General features: G+C 40.6%; 1 protein-coding gene across 10 annotated transcripts in view; it reads left to right on the top strand.

Annotated features, from left to right (window-relative positions):
• DENND2B (DENN domain containing 2B) overlaps positions 1 to 22,032 on the top strand; it is a 236,710-nt gene that overhangs the window by 175,297 nt on the left and 39,381 nt on the right. For all 10 annotated transcript variants that reach the window (XM_061610355.1, XM_061610353.1, XM_061610359.1 and 7 more), the window contains 5 exons: positions 287 to 331; positions 3,617 to 3,801; positions 4,396 to 4,505; positions 6,472 to 6,541; positions 19,816 to 19,893. In XM_061610355.1, the coding sequence (XP_061466339.1) occupies positions 287 to 331; positions 3,617 to 3,801; positions 4,396 to 4,505; positions 6,472 to 6,541; positions 19,816 to 19,893 (488 nt within the window). The remainder of the gene's footprint in view (positions 1 to 286; positions 332 to 3,616; positions 3,802 to 4,395; positions 4,506 to 6,471; positions 6,542 to 19,815; positions 19,894 to 22,032) is intronic.

Genomic DNA, 22,032 nt, shown 5'->3' with positions numbered 1-22,032 from the left:
AGACTTCTCTGATATGGTACAACCTCCTTTCAGTGAAATAATTTGGATGGGAAAGTATCAGATTAGTTTTCAATATGCTGCCTAAAGCAGCTCAGAAATTACCTCAAACCACTTTTCTTATGAGTGTCTTAAAAACTTTCATAATCACAAAACTTTTATACATAGAGATCACTTGACAGCCTATTCTCATTGCACGGCATATGGAGGGGCATATTTTTTGCTAATTTAAATTGTAGAGCAAGCCTGAAGTTTCTTTCTTATAGTAGAATCCTTTTCTCTCTTTCAGATGAAAACAGCGAGAGTGAGAGTGATTCAGATGACAGGTTTAAAGGTGAGAGGCTCATCAGTTCTTATCTTCCAATCACTTTGCAATCCAATGAAATCAAACTGGAGACAAGGTGATTCAGATACACTCCCCCTTGCCACACCCCATTCTGTCTCTGAGAGGAGTGGCATGGGAGTGTGGTGGAGCAGCAGCATCATGCTTCAGGCGGTGGCCAGGATGGGGAGGGGAAGCAGTGAAGTCAGGGGAGTTCCATGTGGGCAGCAGCTGTCTTGTAGGTGCACCTGCACCTGCAGCATGCTGCTACCGCCAACTTTTAACTCCACTGACGTTGTCCTTGCCTTGGTTCTGCTGCCATTGCTGGGAGAGCATCACACACTGCTGCTGATCTCTAAGGGTCCCCCAAGCCTAAGAATTGGCTTTTAGAGAGTATATGGGGATGCAGTAAGGCGGAAGCTGGAAAGCCCTGTTTCATGGTGCTTAGGATGCAACTTTCTGTTTCCATTTGACTAAAATAATTATTCCAGTGCAAGACCTTATACTAGGGTTGGGAGACCTCTGGCCCTCTAGATAGTCTTGAACTCCAACTCCCATCATCCCAGACCACTGACCATACTAGCTAAGGATGGTGGGAGCTTGAGTCCAACAATATCTGGAGAGTCACAGGTTTCCTTACCCCTGCTGAATACATTTAGCCAATAACAGTATACTAAATGGTGGTCAGTGTGATTGATCATAATGCTTGGTACTATGTACTTGTCCTAAGTGTTCAAAGCACTTTGTATATACATTATAGCAGTAATCATTACTGCAAGCTTGTAAAATAGGCCAGTACTATCATCCCCCTATTATAGATTGGAGGCAAAAAGCACTGAAGGTAAGAGCCACTCAATAAGATAATGGCTGAGCTAAGATTCAGACCAAATGACTTTCCAGCTCAAAGCACATGCTTTGAACCACCATGCTATGTTGGTCTGTTTTTTTGCAGTCTTTTGACCATGGAGCAATTTAAGTAAGAAACACTGAATGCAAAGTCTGAGTATTATGGACTGGATTTAAAAAAATGTATTGGTTGTCATTTAAAAACCTTTTAAAGACAAAATATGAAAAATTGTAAAATTACTGGACACAGTTTATTATCTTATTAGCTGTCTTTGCTGTTATTGCTGTCTACCAGTCTGGTCCATCTAACTCTTTGTCTGGTTAGTGTCTGTTTTTATGGACTTACTTCCTAGCTAGTGCCAGAATCTGCTTTTATTCCAATGAATTTTCTGGCTTTAGGTTGATACAGATTGCTGTGGTATTTGTAATCTGAGGTGCAGCAGAAGCAGATGGATAAAATGACAATGTCTTGCGTCTAGTTCTATGGGGGCTTAAAATTAGTATTGTGTATTTGTTAATATATTTATTCCCCAAGGTAATACCTTCCTGGCTAACTCAGTAAGTTCTTTCTGTAGCTTATCAAAAAAGGAAGTAAATATGGATGTGGGGGGAACACACTGTATAGCAAACATGAAAATATCCAGCTCCAATCAGCTGTTAATAAAAGCAGTTCCTGCTCCGCATACAAAGGTCTCCTGGTGGCAGAAACGGGAGCATCTCGGGGCTGAACTTGATGAGACTTCAACTCTGCAAGTAACAAAAAAGTAAATTGCAGGCATGGAGCCCTGGTCTTGATGGGGACCACCACAGGGGGGAATGAATTACATCTTTCCCTACCCACCCTCCAGATCAGGCTCCCATGCCTACAATATATTTTTAAAAAGCCATTCAGGCACTTGCTACTTGTGTGAATGGTGTCATGTGAAGTGTAGCCCTCATTCAAGTGTAGCCCTTTAGTGTGGTGGCACCTACCCTGTGGAATTCCCTCCCCTTAACTATTAGGCAGGCACCATCTGCAGGGCCAGATTATCCATTAGGCTTAGTAGGCTGAAGCCTAGGGGCCCGGAGCTCTTGGGGGCCTGTGCAAGAGCTTCCGAACCACCCACCATCCCCCCGCTTCACTTACCTTTTTATCCGCTGTTTTTGCGGTTTGCCATCAACCAAGATAGCGGCCGAGGTTTCCCTAAGGGGCTGAAGCCTCTGCCGCCATCTTGGTTGATGGCACACATGCATGCTACACGTGCGCATGCTACACGTGCGCATCAACCAAGATGGCGGCAGAGGCTTCAGCCGCTTAGGGAAACCTCGGCCGCCATCTTGATTGATGGCAAACTTGTGCGCGCAGTGTGCGCAGCCGCAAAAAAAGTGGAAAGGTAGGTGAAGCGGGGGGGATGGGATGGGACAGGACGGCGGGCGGCTCAGAAGCTCCTGTCCTGCGATCCCTCCTGCGGCTGTTTCCCTCGGATCTGCCTAAGAGGAGAAGGGGCCCCCAAACACCAATCAGCCTAGGGGTCCTCCTCAGCTTAATCCAGCCCTGGCCATCTCTGTTATCTTTTCGACTCCTTTTGAAGACTTCCCTCTTTCAACAAGCCTTTTAAGTTGAGACCTATCCCAGTCTGCGTCTGTGTTGGAATTACTTTTAATATGTTTTTTTAAAAAACTTTTAAAAAAACAATATGTTTTTAACCCTTTTTTAAAGATGTCTTTAAAGCTTTTAAAAAAATGTTTTTAAAGTTGTTTTGTTTTAATGTATTTTAAGGTCTGTTTTTATGATGTTTTAAAGTGTTTTTAGTGCTTTTGTTTGCTGCCCCGGGCTCCTGCTTGGCGTAAGGGTGGGATATAAATCAAATAATAAATAAATTCTACTGTGGAGTTGTAGTGCTAAACTGAAAGCACTGGGAAAATCCCTACAAAAAAGAAGGAATCCAGGGTATGGCTTTTGATGTACTGCAGAATATTATGCTCTGCAATGGGTAGTTCTGAGGTGTGGGGAAGCACATTTGATTGTAGAGAAAGTGCTACATAGATTTGCGCTAATGCTCCATCATTGGTGTGCAACCTCACCTGCTGTGATCAAAAAAAAAAAATTACCTGAGTAAATGCAGTTAGGAAATGCATCCCTTTGTATTTCCATTGCATCAAGGCTGAAATGTATATAGAATAATATAGAGCTGATTTGAAGTTGCTTGTGAAATTATTGTATGCATACCTGTTTGTTAATAAAGTAAAAGGATCCTTATAGTTTACAGTCTATTGATGTTATGCAATCAACTGACTATATAATTGTAAAAGCCTTCAGTTTCTTTGCAAAAACCTCTGTTGCGTCTGTGTTTGACAAAGTGCTTTCATTTATGTCGGAAATAAATATGTGCATAATTAAAAGAGAACATGCTTGGGCTTAACATCTCAGAAGCTGCCAATTGATGCTTCTTCCTTCTTTTGTAACACTAGCTCACACCCAACGCCTTGTCCACATCCAGTCAATGCTGAAGAGGGCTCCTAGTTACCGGACCTTGGAACTGGAGCTGATTGAGTGGCAGGAACGTGAACTGTTTGAGTATTTTGTAGTAGTTTCCCTTAAGAAGAAGCCCTCTAAAAATACCTATCTCCCTGAAGTCACCTATCAGTTTCCAAAGGTAAAAGTAATAACTTTATTAGTTGCCATTCTTTGCTTCAGTATTGTTATTAGGTCTGTTGGCTGTGGTAGCATATGTGGGCCAGTGTTAGGCACATGCATAATTAAAAAATAGATACGTCTATAATTTAAAAAAAATCTCATTGCAAATGGGCATGTGTCTGTGGCAGAAAAGCTGAACATTATTATTATTTCGTATTACATTTATATAGCCATCCATCAATAAATATTCCTTGGGTGGCTTACAAACAAAATTTACAATGATGCCATTTTTTATTCGCTCTGGATTATGTTGTGGATGTTTTAATGAGTTTTCCTGTGATGTTTCCTAGGTTGTTCTCTATATCTATGGCCTTTTGGGATAAAATATCATTTTTTCCTGTAATTACAATTAGTTGATTCACAGCACAATCCTAACCATATCAATTCAGGATTAAACTCTATTGAATTCAGTGGGGCTTGCTACTAAGTATGTAGGGTTATATTTGCCCCCTTATCTGTTTTTGTACAAGGGATACTTATTCCTAGCATTGCTTCAGTAGTCTCATTTGGGTCTGTATTAGACATCTGCTGATGTTGGCTTATTCAACCACAGCTAGAAAGACCCACAAAACAAGTTCGTGAAGCAGAAGAACGGCTCAAGGCCATCCCTCAGTTTTGCTTTCCAGATGCCAAGGACTGGAACCCAGTGTCAGAATATAACAGGTAAACTGTCCTGATTGTAATTACAAGAGTGGATTGCACAGATTGACAAAACTCAAAACTCACATAAAGTTTTGCCCTTTGCTCAGGGTTAAATGTAGATAACATTTTTTTCTTCCTCTAGAACTCCATAATGTTTTGCTAGTTCACCACACTTAGCTCCTGCCTCTTTTCGCCACTCCTGCAAATGTCCTTTGCACAGTATTGGGGAAGGACAGCAATGCCATTGCTCATAGCAGTTTGAATACTGGCCGTTCTGGGCTCTTTGTGTGTATTTAATGTTAGAGATGGGAGAGCTCATTTTTAAAAGCGAAATAGAGCAGGGGTGACTAACCCCCAGTTCAGGGGATTGATCTGGCCCATCAAGCAAATTTTTCTTCCCACTCACCCTCCCCACCCCACTGATTTTGGCAGTGACAGCAAATAGACAAAGCATTGGGGTGGGCAGAACCTTGCACGCTAATGGGGATGCAAATCACCCCCTTCCCACACAATATAATTATCATTATCATCATCATCCTGCACTTCCTTCCAAAAGTGGCCCAGGACAGCACGAGATAGGCAATAACTCCCCTCCCTTTTACACACCTGGCTTATAGTGGGAGCAGCAGTGGGTAACAGGGAAAGGGAAATCTATCCCTTCTTTGCCTCATTCTCTATTGCATAGCAGCTTTCTAGGAGGAAAGGCATGGTAGCTCTTGGGAGGCTGCAAAGAGAAAGGGGTTGGTGTGACAGAGAAGGGGAAGAGATAGGCCTCCGACGACCCTGAACAGCACTGTGACTGCTCCCACCAGCACTGCTGGTGTCAAGGCAAAGGGGGTGGTACAGACCTCTCCACTCCCTCTCCCTTGTGCTGCCACTACTGGCTAGATAAGTAAAAGGAGAGGGAGAGATGGTAGAGAGCAGCGGGGTTGGCAGATGGGGTGTTTTGGGGATGGGGAGGGATGGTTGGGAGGAAAGCCAGGGTTCCTCCTCTTCCTCCTCCAAATCAGATTTTAATTTGAGCTGAAAAAGAATTTGGGCCTTTTAAAGCTTGCCTCTCTTTTGAGGTGGACTTTTCTGAGCCCCAAAAGCTCTTCTCTGAGCCTGGCTTGGAAAAACTTTGCCACCATCTCTCTTGTTCAACTTTATATAGTTCTGATAGTAGTCCAAAAGCTAGAAACAGAATAAAGAGATATTTCAAGGCTGTGTACACACCATACATTTAAAGCACATACACATCCCTGCGCCTAATTATCCTGGGAACCATAGTTTGTTAAGGATGCTGGGAACTGTAGCTCTGTGAGGAGTAAACTGCTGTTTCCAGGATTTTATGTGTGGGGTAAGTGCTTTAAATTTACAATGTGTATGCAGCCTAAGGCTTTGGTTTACCTCAAAGTCTTCATACTTATATAGCTCTCAGCCTAACCTACTTGAAAGGCTTGTTATGAGGATAAAATGGGGAAGGGGGTCACCACGTATGCCACCTTGAGCTCCTTAGAGGAAAAGTGAGATATAAATACTATAAATACATACAATTGAAAGGGAAGCTCTAGCTTGAAATAACTGAACTAGAATGCATTGGCTAATTTGAATATATTCCATTCAAACTTAATTGGAACTGTGCATTGCCTCCTACAGCATAAGCTACTGCTTAAAGTTAAACCATATCCCTGTTTACCACTGTAAGTGGAGTACTCTGTTTTACAACTGTGAGGCAAAAGAAGTGAACTAATTTCACAATAGGAGATGGAAGGCCTGGTTTCCCATTTCTTCTCATTTTCAGTAATTATTTACACCTGGATAGTATGAGCACAAATCCTTTGGTTACTCCCAAACCCTCAGCAAGACTATGGGAAAACAGCAGAAGATCTATTTGTCTGGAAGGAATCTCAAGACATGTCAAAAAATTAATTGAAAAGAAAGCAGAGTGGATCTTATCACCTTCTTTTAGGCAGTGCAACAAAATCTATGGTAAACTTTGTTACAGTGAGACATTCTCCTTCATGCTGACTGGAGAAGATGGCAGCAGAAGGTTTGGTTACTGCAGAAGATTACTAGTAAGTACATCAACTTTTTTCAAAGCACAGTATGCAAAGAATGTGACGTATTTTGAGCACTCTACGTGTCACTTTTGAGGCTACAAGCAAATGTAACAAAAAAGTTTATCATTTGTAGTCTTCAAGGGAGCATGGTTTAATCTGTGGAAGAAGAAAATCAAATCCAGTTTTGTATTCTAGGAAAGCTGGGTTTTATTTTTCATGTTTCAGTGTTTATGACAAGGAGTTTCTTTTTTTTTTAACCAATCCCACCTTCCATTTTATTTACCTCCCCACAAACACACATCTCGTCATGTTCTACTTGGAAATTTCATACCCACTTACCTACCCGCAAATTGTGAACTTCCAGAAAAAGGCTAACTAGAAGTGAAACAGGAAGTACCTCTTAGAAAAGCTACCTGATATAAAAAGGATGCAGAGCTACTGGTGCTCAAGACAGTTGATGTTCTCCCCATGGTGGTCCCATTAGCACATTGGGACGAGCAGCAGTTGTTGGCACTAGTTGCATAGTTGACATTGAACTGCAAATGTCTAGCCTACGGACAAACTAGTGTGCTGGTCATCTGAAAAAGCACTAGGATTGCTAAAGAAAGCTGACATTGGGGAACTACATTTTTTTCTACCTGTGTCTTACCACTACTTATCCTACTGATATGTTTTTAACAAGCTTTTTGTTGGGATGCTGAAAGAAGGCCAAGTAGCTGAATTTTCCTCACATATTGCTTTGCCCCCTTCAAGCTTTCCCTCCCTTCTTCATTGCTATAGGCATTACATTATTGGGAAACTGGGTCTAGGTCATTCTTTGATTCCAGTTTGGGTCTAATCTGTGATGGTAGCAGAACACAGGTCTGCCCTCAAACACACAGAAATCGGCTGTGTAGACTCTGGTTATAACAGCAAAAAGATGCATGGGTATTTAACCCTCCCCTAGTCATCACTTACCTTTCTTCAGCCCATCTTCCAAGCATCTTTTTCCCAACTGAGGATGTTTCTGGTATTATAGAATAGGGGGGGGGACGGGGACTTTAGGGAGGTAACCTAGAGGCAAAGGAGGATATAGCACCTCTCATTTGCATTGTTCCTTTCATGATTAGGCACATATATTTTCTGTTATTGTGTCTAGTTTGACCGTTGTTAGCAGTTCTGAAATCATCCTATAGCATTCAACATAGACAAAAATCCCATTAATAGGATTAAATTAAGTAGTCTGAGAATCCAGATGCTGCTCTGTTTCTTTTTTTTTATCATTAATTTTTATTCAAATTTTCAAAAACAAAACAAAACAAAAATAATTAAACAATAAAATAAAATGTTGACTTCCGATTTGTCGCAGATCAGTTATAGGTCTACAATATATAACAAACCTGTCTCTTAAATTATATTACAAAATCACTTTCCTCCAGTAGTTATCTTAATTAATCATAAAATCTCATAAACATTACTTTATTCTTTCCACAAAAAGTCAAAGAGAGGTTTCAATTCCTTGAGAAATATATCTATCAATTTTTCTCCAAATAAACATGTCGATTAATCCATCTCATCAAATCTGTTAGGTCCAATAATTTCAATAGCCATTCTTCCATTATCAATGTTAATTCCATCTTCCATCTTCAATAATCCTGTTAAGTCCAGTAATTTCAGTAGCCATTCTTCCATTATCAATATCCCATAATAATCTTGCTGTCATAGCCATAGTCATATAATAAGAGTCTGATGGGCATTTCCTCTATCCCAAATATTTCCTTGCCATCAATTCTGAATGTGTTGCTGAAATATTGTTGTAAAGTCATATCTCTGTTCTTCTTTTTTACGAAATGCACTGGCACATCTCTTGAGAGTTTTTCCATTGTCACATATCTGTAATTAATTCCATAGATTTTTTCTATGTCAAGCTCCATCACATCATTCCAGTCCAGAAATTTATCCAAGACATTGATAGCTTTATCTCTAATATCTTCATTAATTTCTTCAGAGACAACGTTGAATTCCAAACAGTAAATTTTATCTCTAATATCCATAAACTCCAAATCTTTTTCCAGTTCCACATTTGTTCCAATCTCCAGGGCTTGCATCTTCCCTTTAATTTTTCTTTTTTCATCTTCTAATGCTTGTCCAGTTGTATCTCTAATCTCATCAACCTCCTCTCTCACAAGATCCCCTATTTCTTTAAGCTCCTGCTTCATTTTGCCAAATTCAATTTTCATCTCCTGTCTACCCTGTCTCAGGGTTTGTTTCGTTACCTCAATCTCATCCATTATTTTCTGAAGCATAGTTACTTCCAGGATCTCAGCCACTTTCTTGATTGCCATTCTTAAAACCATGAAGAAGAAAAAAAACCACTTCTTATTCCAGCAACAATTGGGTTAATATTCCAAGCCTGATGACATCACAGTGTAGACAGCACAGCCTGCCTTATCTCTTATATGTTCAGGAATGCAAAACAAATTTAGTTCACAGCATCAAAACAGTTAGTGGCATCGTGAACAAGCAGATTCGTCAAAATGAAACAGACCAAAAAAAATAGTCCCAGACATATAATACTCCAAAAGTTCATAAATCAGATTTATTTTTTTCTCCTCGGAATAGAAATCCCTCATCCGTTTGTATCTTTAAAATGCACAAATTCCAGGCCAGCTTTCTGCAATAATAACAAAGATAAGCTTTTTCAATTTCTTTCCTCCTTAATTTCGTGAATGAAAGAGAAGAGTTATAACTCACCCAGGGATTCTTTATAGCTGATTCATTGACAAATCTCTTTTTGCTGCAACAATTTAAACCAGATGATAAAAATAGAAAGAAGGATGCTTGCCTGTTAAAATCCGTTTTCCTTTGAAGAAAAGATAAACGTGTCGCTTAATCAGTTAGAGCTTGTTTGGCAGTCCATCCGGCACTGCTGGCTGAACCTTCTCTCATAAACTAATGAAATCCAGTCCTCCCAACAAACACAGGCTTTTGTGGTTAATCTCTACGTTTCTCCCTGCCCGGGAGAAAGTCTTTACCAGTAAAAAAAAAACGTTCTGACTGATTTTAAAACTGAAAAAGCTTCCTCTGAGACGAGAGCTCGTCTCAAAGGCAGGCACAGGCGAAGTCACCCTTCCCGGAAGTCTAGATGCTGCTCTGTTTCTGTCATTGCTCTTGGACTGGTTCTCTTCTGTCTTGCACACGTACACCCCATTATTTTTTTATTTTATAAGGCCGTCATTCATCAAGTAATCCTAGAGCAGGTTACATATAAAACCAAGAGTAAAACCAGAAAATTCAAATTACAAAACATCAGCTAATGGCTACCATCAGGCAATAAATAAACAACAGGCAATAAAATTAATAGCTACTAGTATGATAACTCAACCTCCAACAAAGGCCTGAATAAAGTGGTATGTATTCAGATGGCGTGAAAACTGAAACAATATTGGTGGCAGACACATCTCAGAGGGGAGGTCATTCCTGAGATGGGATGCCACCACTGAGAAGACCCTATCCCATGTCACCATACCACATACTTCATTGGGTGGGGAGTCAGTGAGAAGGGCCTTTGCTACTGATCATAGTGAATTGGTAGGCAGATATAGGGAAAGGCATTCCTTCAGATATTTGGGCTCTATGTTGTTCAGAGCTTTATATAGCAACATCAATACCTTGAGTTAGGCTCGGAAATAGATATGCAACCAGCGCAGGACTGGTATTATTTGGTTCTGACTGGCTGTATTAGGTAACACTGTGGCGGCAGCATTCTGCACTAGTTGCAACTTGCAAACTATCTTCAAGGGCAGCCCCATGTAAAGCACATTACTGATTTTGACTTTGCAGTATTATACGATTTTTAAAAAAACTCATCTGTTTTTTTTATTCAAAGTTTTGTCATTAAAGCCAGCCAAGGAATACAATGCTGATGTGCTTTGTGCCTCTCTCTTGCATGTGTCCATATTGCCTTTCATCAAAACAGGATTAAAGTACAATGCAGCCAGATGAACCATAAGAAGATATTCAGAAGTCCAAATGTGATAAGGCAGGGATGGAGAACCAGCCAGATGGGCAACTAAGAAATTTAATAAATAAATAACTAAATAAATAAAATGGGTCAGCACGGCTCATATTTGCTTTGGGCAAAATGAGCTCACATGCATGTGGGCCTGATCCAGTGATACAAGCAAGGAGCAGCCATCTTCCCTTGCCAGAGATACTTGGCACTGTCAATTCACTGTGGTGATGATCACCTCTTGATGGAAAAGGCAAAAAAGGGAGGATGAGTGCAGAGTAGGCACACAACTGTGCTGCTGCACTTGTGGATCTCTTAAGCAGGGCTGGAACTGCACAGTGGGGCGGGGACTAGATACAGAGATTTCTGCCGCCACTGACAACACATACAGCAGCCTCTGGCATGTATATCAAGGTGATCCTTGCATGAGAAACTGGCCCTGTGTATGGATTACCCTTTTCTGAATTGGAGATGATTATATGTGGCCATCCATTTGATGAAAGCCACTGCACACTTCACATTTCCCCCCCGAGATGGTTGCCCACAACAGAAAGAGCGTGCATATTTGAAAATCATGAATTGATATGGCATGGAGTTTGTTTAATTGCAGGGACATGAATAAGGGAGTCAATATGGTGATTCTCGTATCAGTGAAACAATTATGACACATATTTAACAGTAGCAGAACTTCAAGAATAATAGCATGCATATGACTAGAAATCCAGTTTCATCTAGGTTTAGTCCTGGTTTCAGGAATGAATTGGCCTTGGTTGCCCTGATGGATGACCTGTATTGGGAGGACAAGGGAATGTGACTCTGTCACTATTATTCCAGTCTATCAGTGGCTTTTGATACCATTGACCATGGTGGCCTCCTCGATCAACTGTAGGATGGGAAATGAAGGCACTGGTTGAGTCTAGAGAATAGCATTGGAGTGCTTTTTGACTTGCTGGCACCTGTGCTATGGGGTTCCACAGGGCACTATTTTGGCTGCAGTGCTATTTAACAGCTATATAAAGCCAGTGGGATCAGTCATTAAGAGTTTTGGAGCATGGTGTCGTCAATATGCTGATGACACACAGCTCTAATTCTTGATAACATCTGAATCAGGAGAGGCTGTGCAAGCTCTGGACCAATGATATAACACAGTGATGGGCTGGAAGAGTGTCAATAAACTGAGTTTGAATCCTAGGAAGACGGGGGCTCTGTAGGTAGGTGATTTCCATGTCTGGAAGATAGGCCAGTTGCCTGGGCTGAATGGGGTTGCACTCCCTCTAAAGGAGCAGGTATGTAGCTTTGGGATACTCCTTGATATATCTTTGTCATTAGAGGCCCAAGTGACCTCGGAGGGTAGGAGTACCTTTTATGAGATTTGCCTGGTATGCTAGCCATGGCTGTATCTGGATCGGGTTCTCCTTGGGTTTGGTTTGGAAGCTCCAGCTAGTGTAGAATGCAGCAGCTAGACTACTGACGGGGGCAGACAGCTGACAGCATGCAACGTCTTTGCTAAAACATCTGCACTGGCTGCACATATGATACTGGGCCAGGTTCAAGGTTCTTGAGTTGGTATACAAAGCTGGAAACAACTTGGGTCCAGAATGCCTTAAGGACTGTCTGAGCCCTTATATCCCAGCCCAGTCATTGAAATCATCCAGAAGAGCACTGTTAGTTGTCCCCTGTGTTACAGCGGTCTGACTGGCCTTAACCAGAGGTTGAGCATTTAGTGTCACCAGTCCCATGCTATGGAACACTCTTCCAGCAAAGATTCAGCAGGCATTCTCGCTTTTGACTTTCAGGTGTCTCTTGAGGTCCTTTTTGTGCTGACAGGCCTTTGCAGCTGTTTAAAATGTGTTTTGAGTAATCAACCATTTTAATGATTGTTTAACATTGTTTTTAAATGCTTTTATGTTGTTGTACACCACCCTGATGCTTTGCCAGAGGGTAGTATATAAATAAATAAATAAATAAATAAATAAATAAATAAATAAATAAATAAATAAGGAGATGGTATATGACAACCAAAAGTCAACATCATTGTTGACCACATTCTCTGTGCTAACACTACAACACTGACCTTGGTTTTGGATCACACAAGACATTGGTAGAATCATAGACTTATAGATTCATAGAGTGGGAAGAGCTGATAAGACCATCGAGTCCAACTCCCTTCTCAATGCAGGAATCCAAATTAAAGCATACCCGACAGGTAGCTGTCCAGCTGCCTCTTGAATGCTTCCAGTGTTGGAAAACTCACCACATCCCTAGGTAGTTGGTTCCATTGTCATACCGCTCTAACAGTTAGGAAGTTTTTCCTGATGTTCAGTTGAAATCTGCCTTCCTGCAGCTTGAGCCCATTATTCCGTGTCCTGCACTCTGGGATGATTGAGAAGAGATCCCGGCCCTCCTCTGTGTTGCAACCTTTCAAGTACTTGGAAGAGTGCTATCATATCTCCCCTCAGTCTTCTCTTCTCAAGGCTAAACATGTCCACCTCTTTCAGTCTCTCCTCATAGGGCTTGGTTTCCAGTCCCCTGATTATCCTTGTTGCCCGCCTCTGAACCCGTTCCAGTTTCTCTGCATCCTTCTTAAGGTGTGGTGTCCAGAACTGGATGCAGTACTCAAGAAGAGGCCTAATCAGTGCTGAATAGAGGGGAACCAATACTTCACGTGATTTGGAAACTATACTTCCATTAATTCAGCCTAAAATAGCATTTGCCTTTTTTGCAGCCACATCACACTGTTGGCTCATGTTGAGCTTGTGATCCACAACAATCCCAAGATCCTTCTCGCATGTAGTATTGCTGAGCCAAGTATCTCCCAATCTTATAACTGTGCATTTGGTTTCTTTTTCCTAGGTGTAGAACTTTGCACTTATACCTGTTAAATTTCATTCTGTTGTTTTCAACCCAATGCTCCAGCCTATCAAGATCACTTTAAATTTTGTTTCTGTCTTCCACGGTATTAGCTATGCCCCCCAATTTTGTTTAATCTGCAAATTTGATAAGCATTCCGTGCACCTCTTCATCCATGTTATTAATGAAAATGTTGAAGAGCACTGGGCCCAGGACTGAGCCCTGCGGTACCCCACTTGTTACTTCCACCCAGATTGAGAAGAAACCATTGATAAGCACTCTTACAGAATGATTCTGGAGCCAACTGTGGATCCACCTGATAGTTGTTCCATCCAGCCCACATGTAGCTAGCTTGCTAATCAGAATATCATGGGGCACTTTCTCAAAAGCTTTGCTGAAGTCGAGATATATTACATCCACAGCACTCCCACAGTCTACAAGGGAGGTTACCTGATCAAAAACTGAGATAAGATTAGTCTGGCAGCATTTGTTCTTGATAAATCCATGTTGGCTTCTGGTAATCACTGCATTGTTTTCAAGGTCCGTACAGATTGACTGCTTTATAATCTGCTCCAGAGTTTTTCTAGGGATTGATGTTAGGCTGACTGGTCTGTAGTTCCCCGGTTCCTCCTTTTTGCCTTTTTTGAAGATAGGGACAACATTAGCTCTCCTCCAGTCATCTGGCACTTCACCCATCCTCCACGATTCCTCAAAGATAATAAACAGTGATTCCAAGAGTTCTTCAGCCAGTTTCTTCAGTACTCTAGGATGCAGTGTATCGGGGCCTGCAGATTTGAACTTGTTCAAAGTGATTAGGTTTTCCTTGACCATTTGTCTACCAATCTCAAGCTGCAGTCCTTCCCCTTCGACTTCATGTTTCCCAGGAGGGTCATAGACCCTCTTTTGGGAGAAGACTGAGCCAAAAGTAGGAATTGAACACTTCTGCCTTTTCTTTGTAGTCTTCCTTGGTAGTTCCGCCATCCTCAGAAGTTCGGGAATGGTGGTCCAGGAGAGGATATTCTCTGTGGTAGCCCCTAAATTGTGGAATTCCCTCTCCACAATGGTGCATCTAGCACCTTCACTATACAGTTTTCAGTGAATGCTAAAGACTCACCCTGGCCTTTGACACCTGAGATGTATGTTTTCAATATCCACACTATTCCTATGATTGTAATTTGTTTTAATTGTTTTTAATTTTGAATTAAATTAAACCTACCATGGGAACTGCTGATGAAGGGTGAGTAGTAGTAATAGTAGTACTAATATTCTCTATGTATGGATGTGAAAGTTGGACAGTGAAAAGAGTGGATAAGAGAAAAAATCAACTCCTTTGAAATGTGGTGTTGGAGGAGAGCTTTGCGCATACCATGGACGGCAAAAAAGACAAATAATTGGGTGTTAGAACAAATTAAACCAGAACTACCTTTAGAAGCTAAAATGATGAAACTGGGGTTATCATACTTTTGACACATAATGAGAAAACATGAATCACTGGAAAAGACAATAATGCTGGGGAAAACAGAAGGGAGTAGAAAAAGAGGAAGGCCAAACAAGAGATGGATTGATTCCATAAAGGAAGCCATAGATGTGAACTTACAAGATCTGAACAGGGTTGTTTATAACAGATGCTACTGGAGGTCACTGATTCATAGGGTCACCATAAGTCGTAATCGACTTGAAGGCACATAACAACAACACAATTGTTATTAATATTCATGTAAGGGAGTTGCGCATATAGATGAAACCTTGTTTCAGAGAAGCAGAAACTCTCATTCCTGAAGAGGCTTTTCTTTCTTTTTTTTAGCTTGACTTTTCAGCAGCGGGAGCTGCATGGGGGGGGGAGATTCAAATAAAGCTCTGGGTAGATGCCTGGTTATCCTGTATGATTGCTTTGGGGACATAAAAGGGTAAGTGTGCAGAATTGCAGGTCTTGTAGATCAGCTGCACCCGAGGGCACATGCAACACAATACTGACTTATGGAGTACAGACTTTACTGTTCAGAAATATATATTAAAAAGCTGTAATCTAAAGTAATGGTGATAGTGTGGGACAGGATCTCTTGACACTGTCAGATTCTGCTTCCAGTCCAATTTTGGCTTGAATATTTTGATTGTTTCATATTCCAAACAATAAAGTTGGACAAGTACAGTTGTCAGGCTTCCATGAGTATTAATATGTACAGCATGTTCATATTACATTGTTACATCTTCAGTTGCTTTCACTTAACTAAGCATTGTATTCTAAGTACATTCTGATGACTGGCATTAATGTCTTTTCAATAAATTGAACTTTGAATTCTAGATGTCTCCGTTTCCCTTTGGGATTATTAGAAATTACATTTGAATATCCCTATTTGTGGCTAAATCTGAAACTCTTTTAGCAGGATTCTGGAATATGTTGACATTAAAAACTAGTGGGAAATAATCCAGTGTTACATGAAAAGGTGAAAACAGTGGCAAGCATCACCTAAGAGCCATTGCTAAGTCTAGGTATTTTGAGCCCCGTAGAAGCATTTTGTTTTCCTTTCAGAATCCTATATTACAGATGTGTATATAAGCCAAGTAAGAATTCCAAAGGTGCCTTATCTTGCACTTTTATGCCAGCTTCATGATGCTACAGCATTGTGCTGCAACCTCATTGAACTCCATATCTTCAAAGTAAGCATGCTTAGGATTGTACTGCATGGACATTAACAAGGAACTTAAAATGCAAAACTTTAGTACCCCTGTAATTTGAAAGGATTTAGTCTTTCTTGGATACTACAAAAAGTATGTTTTAAAGATTGCATTCAGACTTTAATATCTCATTAAAACTTGTGGGGATGCCATACCATCAGAATATGCTCTTCACAAATCCTCTTGTTTGGTGAGAAAGAAATGAGGTCAAGGACTGCAGGAAGGAGTAACTGACTTTGATTAAGCATAATTTCTGCTGTTTACTATTTTGTGTTACAGTCAGTAGTGCCAACACAGAACAGAATCCTCCTAGAACATTCAGCATTCATATAGATCAGAGATGGAAAACCTGTGGCCCTTCAGATGTTGCTGGATCCCAACTCCCATCAGCCCAAGCTATGTGTGCCTGCAGTCCAACAACATCTGGTGGGCCATAGTTTCCCCATCGCTGATATAGGCCTGCCTGGGAGGAGGTCACTCATGGCCAAAGGAGAATTGCTGGTTTTAAAAGGATTTTGGTAATAATTGTTTGAGGCTTTTTAAAAAAAATCTTTGTTATTGATTATTATGTAATACAAGTAAAAGCTTGTGAAATTCATAAATGTGACTGCTTTTTAAAAAACAACACCACCCTAATTCTATCTTTTATAGCATTAGGAGTCACACCCTAATCTCTGTGCTATCTCTGGGTCACAGTCACTCTTTCCAGTGTCCTTTGACTTTACTTTCCTGCTGTGCCTTTGCCCTTTTTGCTGTGTTTCCTCGCAGAGCAGAGCTCTTTTCCTAGGGGACACACTCATTGATGTGGGCTGCATCCAGCCCCTAACCGAGCGTTGTTCTGCAAAGAGTGTATGCTTCGTAAATGGGATTAGTTCCCATATACAAGTCCTACTCTTAATACCTGGGCTCTTTAAGCAGCACAGCTACTTTTTCCTCATGGCAGTTGGATGTGCCTGCACTTTTCTGGTTCTTGTAACCTGTTCTGAAGACCTTCCTTTAAAGCAGGGATAGGGAACCTGTGGCCCTCCAGGTGTTTTGGGGCTACAGTTCCCATCATTCCTGACCGTTGAACATGCTTGCTGGCAGGGGCTTATGGGAGTTGGAGTTCAGAAACATCTGGAGGGCCTCAAGTTCCCCATGCCTGCTTTAGGATAGAATTTTTAAACGAATCTGTATGGCATCTTACTGAGACCCCAACAAGCAATTAATTGCCCTATCATTATGTTTAAATGTGTGTGCACGTGTTTGTGTTAGCATTAATATATGGGCAAGGGAAAAGATACACCCTAAAATATTTTAACTGTGTAACAAATGAAATCCTGGTAACATCACAAAGATTGTGAAATTAAATTCAAAAGTTTGTTCATATGTACAAAAAAAGTACTTGCCCTGTTCATTTCAGCTATGCTTGGTTTTACTTCCCATTAAATGAGGAGGGTGGGCCCTATTTTCTCTATATTTCCCTGCCCAAACCACATCTTAATTGTGGCAAATAGGTCATTTGAATTGTCCATTGCCATGTGATACACATGTTTCAATTTGGCATGCCTCCTCTGCTTAATCTACTTAAGTAAAGTTGGTGGCGGCATGCAAAATTGTAGCTTGTGCTCATGGGAAATGATTCAAGAGAGCTATTCAATAGGGAGCTATGTGGAAACATTTCACCAGAACTGAGGAGCTCAGCTATGCACAGAATACTGCATTGAATCTGCCCTTTGATTTTCTGAACGGGCTGTGTTCATGGTTCCATATATGTGTGTATATATATGTACACACACTTGTCTAATTGAAAATAGACAGCAATCTCTAAAGTTTGAGTTATTGTTTAAAATTGCACATTAAAATATGTTAGGAAACTATTTAAGATTCAATAATTTCAATCTCAAATGTGAACAAAGTCTGTCATAAATGCAAAGCTCTGTGAAAACATGATTGTCTAAGAAATGGCAATGAATATTGATGGGTTTGGGGCTTTTTTCAGAATCACAGGTCTGAAGGGAATGGAAGTCACGTAGTTCAGTGGATACACACACACACACACACACACAGAGTGGCAGAGTTGATTGAAATAATAGTTCCAGCCAATTAAAATTTTCCACTTCTGGGGTGCTCCATTTTTTTTATCTGTGATTTGTTCTCATGAAGGGAGTCACTGCTATTGGTTAAAAAGAAAAAAGTGAAATAAATGCCATGAAGCAAGAGAGGTTTGGGAAGTGAAGATGCTCATTGTTTTTTTAAACTAAGTGACATTGTAGCCTTTAAAGTTTTTTTTTTAAAGCGGGAGTAATATTTCACAAGGCCAGAGCTCTTGACTAAACTGTGAGCAGTTATTGTTCCTGCTGTTATATATAACCCAGGAATGCAATGTTTTTACTGGCAGTTAGCAAGACAGCTTTTAGCTGGTAGCTGTCCAGGATGCCTGGCATGGCTATAGCATTCCTGCAGATTTGACACAATGATTTTAACCCAAATCCCACATGCTAGATAGAATCACTTGATGCTTTTAGAAGGCGTTTTTATACCTAATATGGACAAAGAAGAATTCTATTTTTTCAGAAATGTGACGTCTGCTGAGCAGCAGGTCTTGATCCAGAAATAGACTCATCTGTTTTCACTTAAATGCACTGTATCTTTACGATTTTTACTGCAGCAGCACGTGCACCTGCTGACCATCCCAGTCATTCTCAGATTAAAACATTAATCTGTTGTTTCCTTTGAGTTGTGTGCAAACATCCTAAACAGCTGAGTATTCACGGCTAAAGACATTTTGAAAGGCTCATAAAAATGGGGTGAATGACCAAGATTGAAGGTTGCTTTCTCCTTTGGTTTAATTGTAAATGGAAAGAGCTATCTTACCTTAGGTACATAGAAGTGTCACTTCAGTTTTGCCCTAAATAAGGAGCATGTACTTACACCATCAGCAAATTTTACAGTCATAATGAATAAAAGTCTACATGATTGTGTAGGGTGTGACTGGTTTGCTGGGATCAGTCCTGTTTCCTGGTTGCTTTCGTTTTGCAAGATACCCAGTGGACTTGGCATGCAAACTCATTTGAGAAGTTTTGTGGTGGCTAGGGGTGGCCCTACTATACTAGGGTGAGGCAACTGCTTCAGGAAGTAGGTGCTGAGGGGCAGTAATATCACCTGGCTGTTTCTCTTGAATCCCCCACCTATTCACCACTGTTGCCCCATAGCCTTTCCTTGGGCCCATAATCTGGCCTGCTGCCTCATGTGCAATGGAGGCCATTACCCCATTGACAAGATTCAACTGCCAGTCCAGTTGGCTTCTGTGCATAAAATAGGGTGCCATCTTGTCCTTAACCTTAGGCAGCAAAATGTCTTGGGCTGGCCCTAGGGGTGGCATTCTCAATCACATTCTGCTTCACTGTAGTATAGAAATTAAATACTATTTAGCCCTCCCTCCTGACTGTCTACATACGTGGCCTTGGTGGCTTCTTTTCATATACTATGGGAAAAACAAATACACCAGTTCCAGAGATTGTTAAATGTGATGTGTTTTTTAAAAAAAAACAAACCTTTGGAATGATGCTGGGGAGTGCCTCCACACTGCACAGCGATTGCCAGTATGGGTAAGCATTCCACATGTGTTCACATTCTTGCCTTTGGAGAAATAAGATGATTTCCCAAGAGTGTGGCCAGTTTGGTAAAGAAAGGAAAGAGTCACATTTAGAATAGTGGCCAACAACACAATCGTATCAATATGACTTAAAGCTAAAGTGAAATTAAAATTTTTTTTTGTTATTTTTGTCAGCCAAGTGGAAAAGGTCCGCGCCTCCCTGAAGTATATTGTGTGATCAGCCGACTGGGTTGCTTTGACTTATTTTCTAAGGTAAGCTGGGTTTTTAAAGCATTGCCTTTGTTTTAGCTGCTCACAGAAAATTTTCACACATAATGAATCAAGAACAGAAAAATTTTGTTTGATTGGTGATAACAGTATTTTAGAATCACTATGTTGGACAGTTCATCTCTGTTATTGACTTTATTAAAGAATGCTTTATTCTGTGTCTGAAGCACATCTAGATTTGAAAAACATCTGTGTCTGTCAGTATTGGCAGTCTCTCTCAGTTCATTGTTTTCTAAAGTCATTTTTGGCTGAGCTGTAATTCTTGGCACATGTATCCGAAATGATGAGCTGGTATAATACTAACCCACTATCTGTTTATTGCCAAATATAGGGAATGCCTGCACATTTTTGTTACAGTGATTTGATATACATCCCATTCATGTCTGGCCCTCGTAGTCCACATTGCCCCACTGTTCAGCCTGCATTAATTCCCCTGCACACCCAAAAGAGAGATGCCAAACTTGATACTCTCCCAGTCCACATTAGGGATGTGCAAGAATTCTGCCCAATTCAGATTTGGTACTGAATTTTTCATTAATTCACTTATTCTCTGTTGTTCATTCAGTCAATTATTCATCATTTATTTGTATGCCACCTTTCCACAAACAATTGTGCTCAAGGCAGCTTACAACAAGGTGAACAGAAATACATCTCAAAAACAATTGCAAAAACAATTTCCTAATAACAAAAAATAGTAAAACAGTAACATAATAACAAATGTAACAGCAAGCAAAAACAATTTTTCAATATTGGACTGCCTTCAAGTTGATTCGAGTTATGGCGACCCTGTGAATAAGGTTTTCATGGTAAGTGGTATTCAGAGGGGGTTTACCATTGCCTTCCTCTGAGGCTGAGAGGCAGTGACTGGCCCAAGGTCACCCAGTGAGCTTCATGGCTATGTGGGGATTCAAACCCTGGTCTCCCAGGTCATAGTCCAACACTCTAACCACTACGCCACACTGGCTATTATTTCAATATTATGAACATAATAAAGCAATCTTTATTTTCTGTTGTGGAGCAGATTTTTATGTACCGATTTGCCGCAGCTATTTTTGAAAATAGTTTTTTAAATAAGTCCACCTCTAAAATATTGATATTAAGAACAATAATTTTATTGCTATTTCCTTTCATTTATTGATATTTCCTTTAAAACATTGATATTAATATCAATTTTTTGTGTGTGGGGAAAAAACGGATAAGAAAAGCAGCGGCTAGTGGACAAAGAATGAATTTTAATCAGTACTGGCCTGTTAGGTTGATGGAATGCATTCAAACTGGCACCGGCCAACAGATCCCATCCCTAGTCCATATTATACCTTCTTTCCACCTCACTCCCAGGGTCTGTTTCACCAAAAATACTGAAATTGGAGTATGGGAAGTTCATTATATGCATCCATCCATAGAGAAAAGATCACTTCATACCATGATAATTGCATATGCAAGTTCTGTTAGACTAGCCTGTTAGACTAGTGAAAAATGTATTATTAACAGGAGTTATGTACATAGAAGTGGCAAAGGAAGTGGCCATGGGATGAGGGTAGGGCATATACTTTGCATGCAGAAAGCCCCAGGTTCACGCTCCAGCATATCCAGTGAAAGAATCTCAGGTAGGAAGGCTAAAAAAGACTGGTGTTAGAGAGCCAGTCAGAATAAACAATCATGGGCTGACTGTATAAGGCAGCTTTATACATCCATGCAACATCAGATTGCCTCAAATAGTGATGAGGTTTGCAAAAGGGTTAATGTTTCTAGTCTAGAAGTAAATGGAAACAATAAACAGCTATTTAACCACCACAAGTAAAGCCTGAACATTTTGACAGAAGCCCGGCAAACTGGTCCTTTGTTTATAGTGTCACAGCCATTATTTACCTTTCTATAGGGCAGCCTTTCCCAACCAGTATGCCTCCAGATGTTGTTGGACCACAACTCCCATCTTTCCTGACCATTGGCTATGCTGGCTGAGGCTGATGGGAGTTGTGGTCCAACAACATCTGGAGGCACACTGGTTGGGAAAGGCTGCTATAAGGGTTTACAAATATAAGGAAGCTTTTAACTATGATTATGCTTACACAAGGGGAATTTGAACTCTCTGTTGCTGTCTGTGCCTGAGAGACTATGGCCCAG

Source organism: Rhineura floridana, chromosome 2 (assembly GCF_030035675.1).
Source record: "Rhineura floridana isolate rRhiFlo1 chromosome 2, rRhiFlo1.hap2, whole genome shotgun sequence".
In the NCBI taxonomy this organism is placed as follows: domain Eukaryota; kingdom Metazoa; phylum Chordata; class Lepidosauria; order Squamata; family Rhineuridae; genus Rhineura; species Rhineura floridana.
Note: the sequence above shows the minus strand (reverse complement) of the source record. Positions and strands in the feature narration are given on the sequence as shown.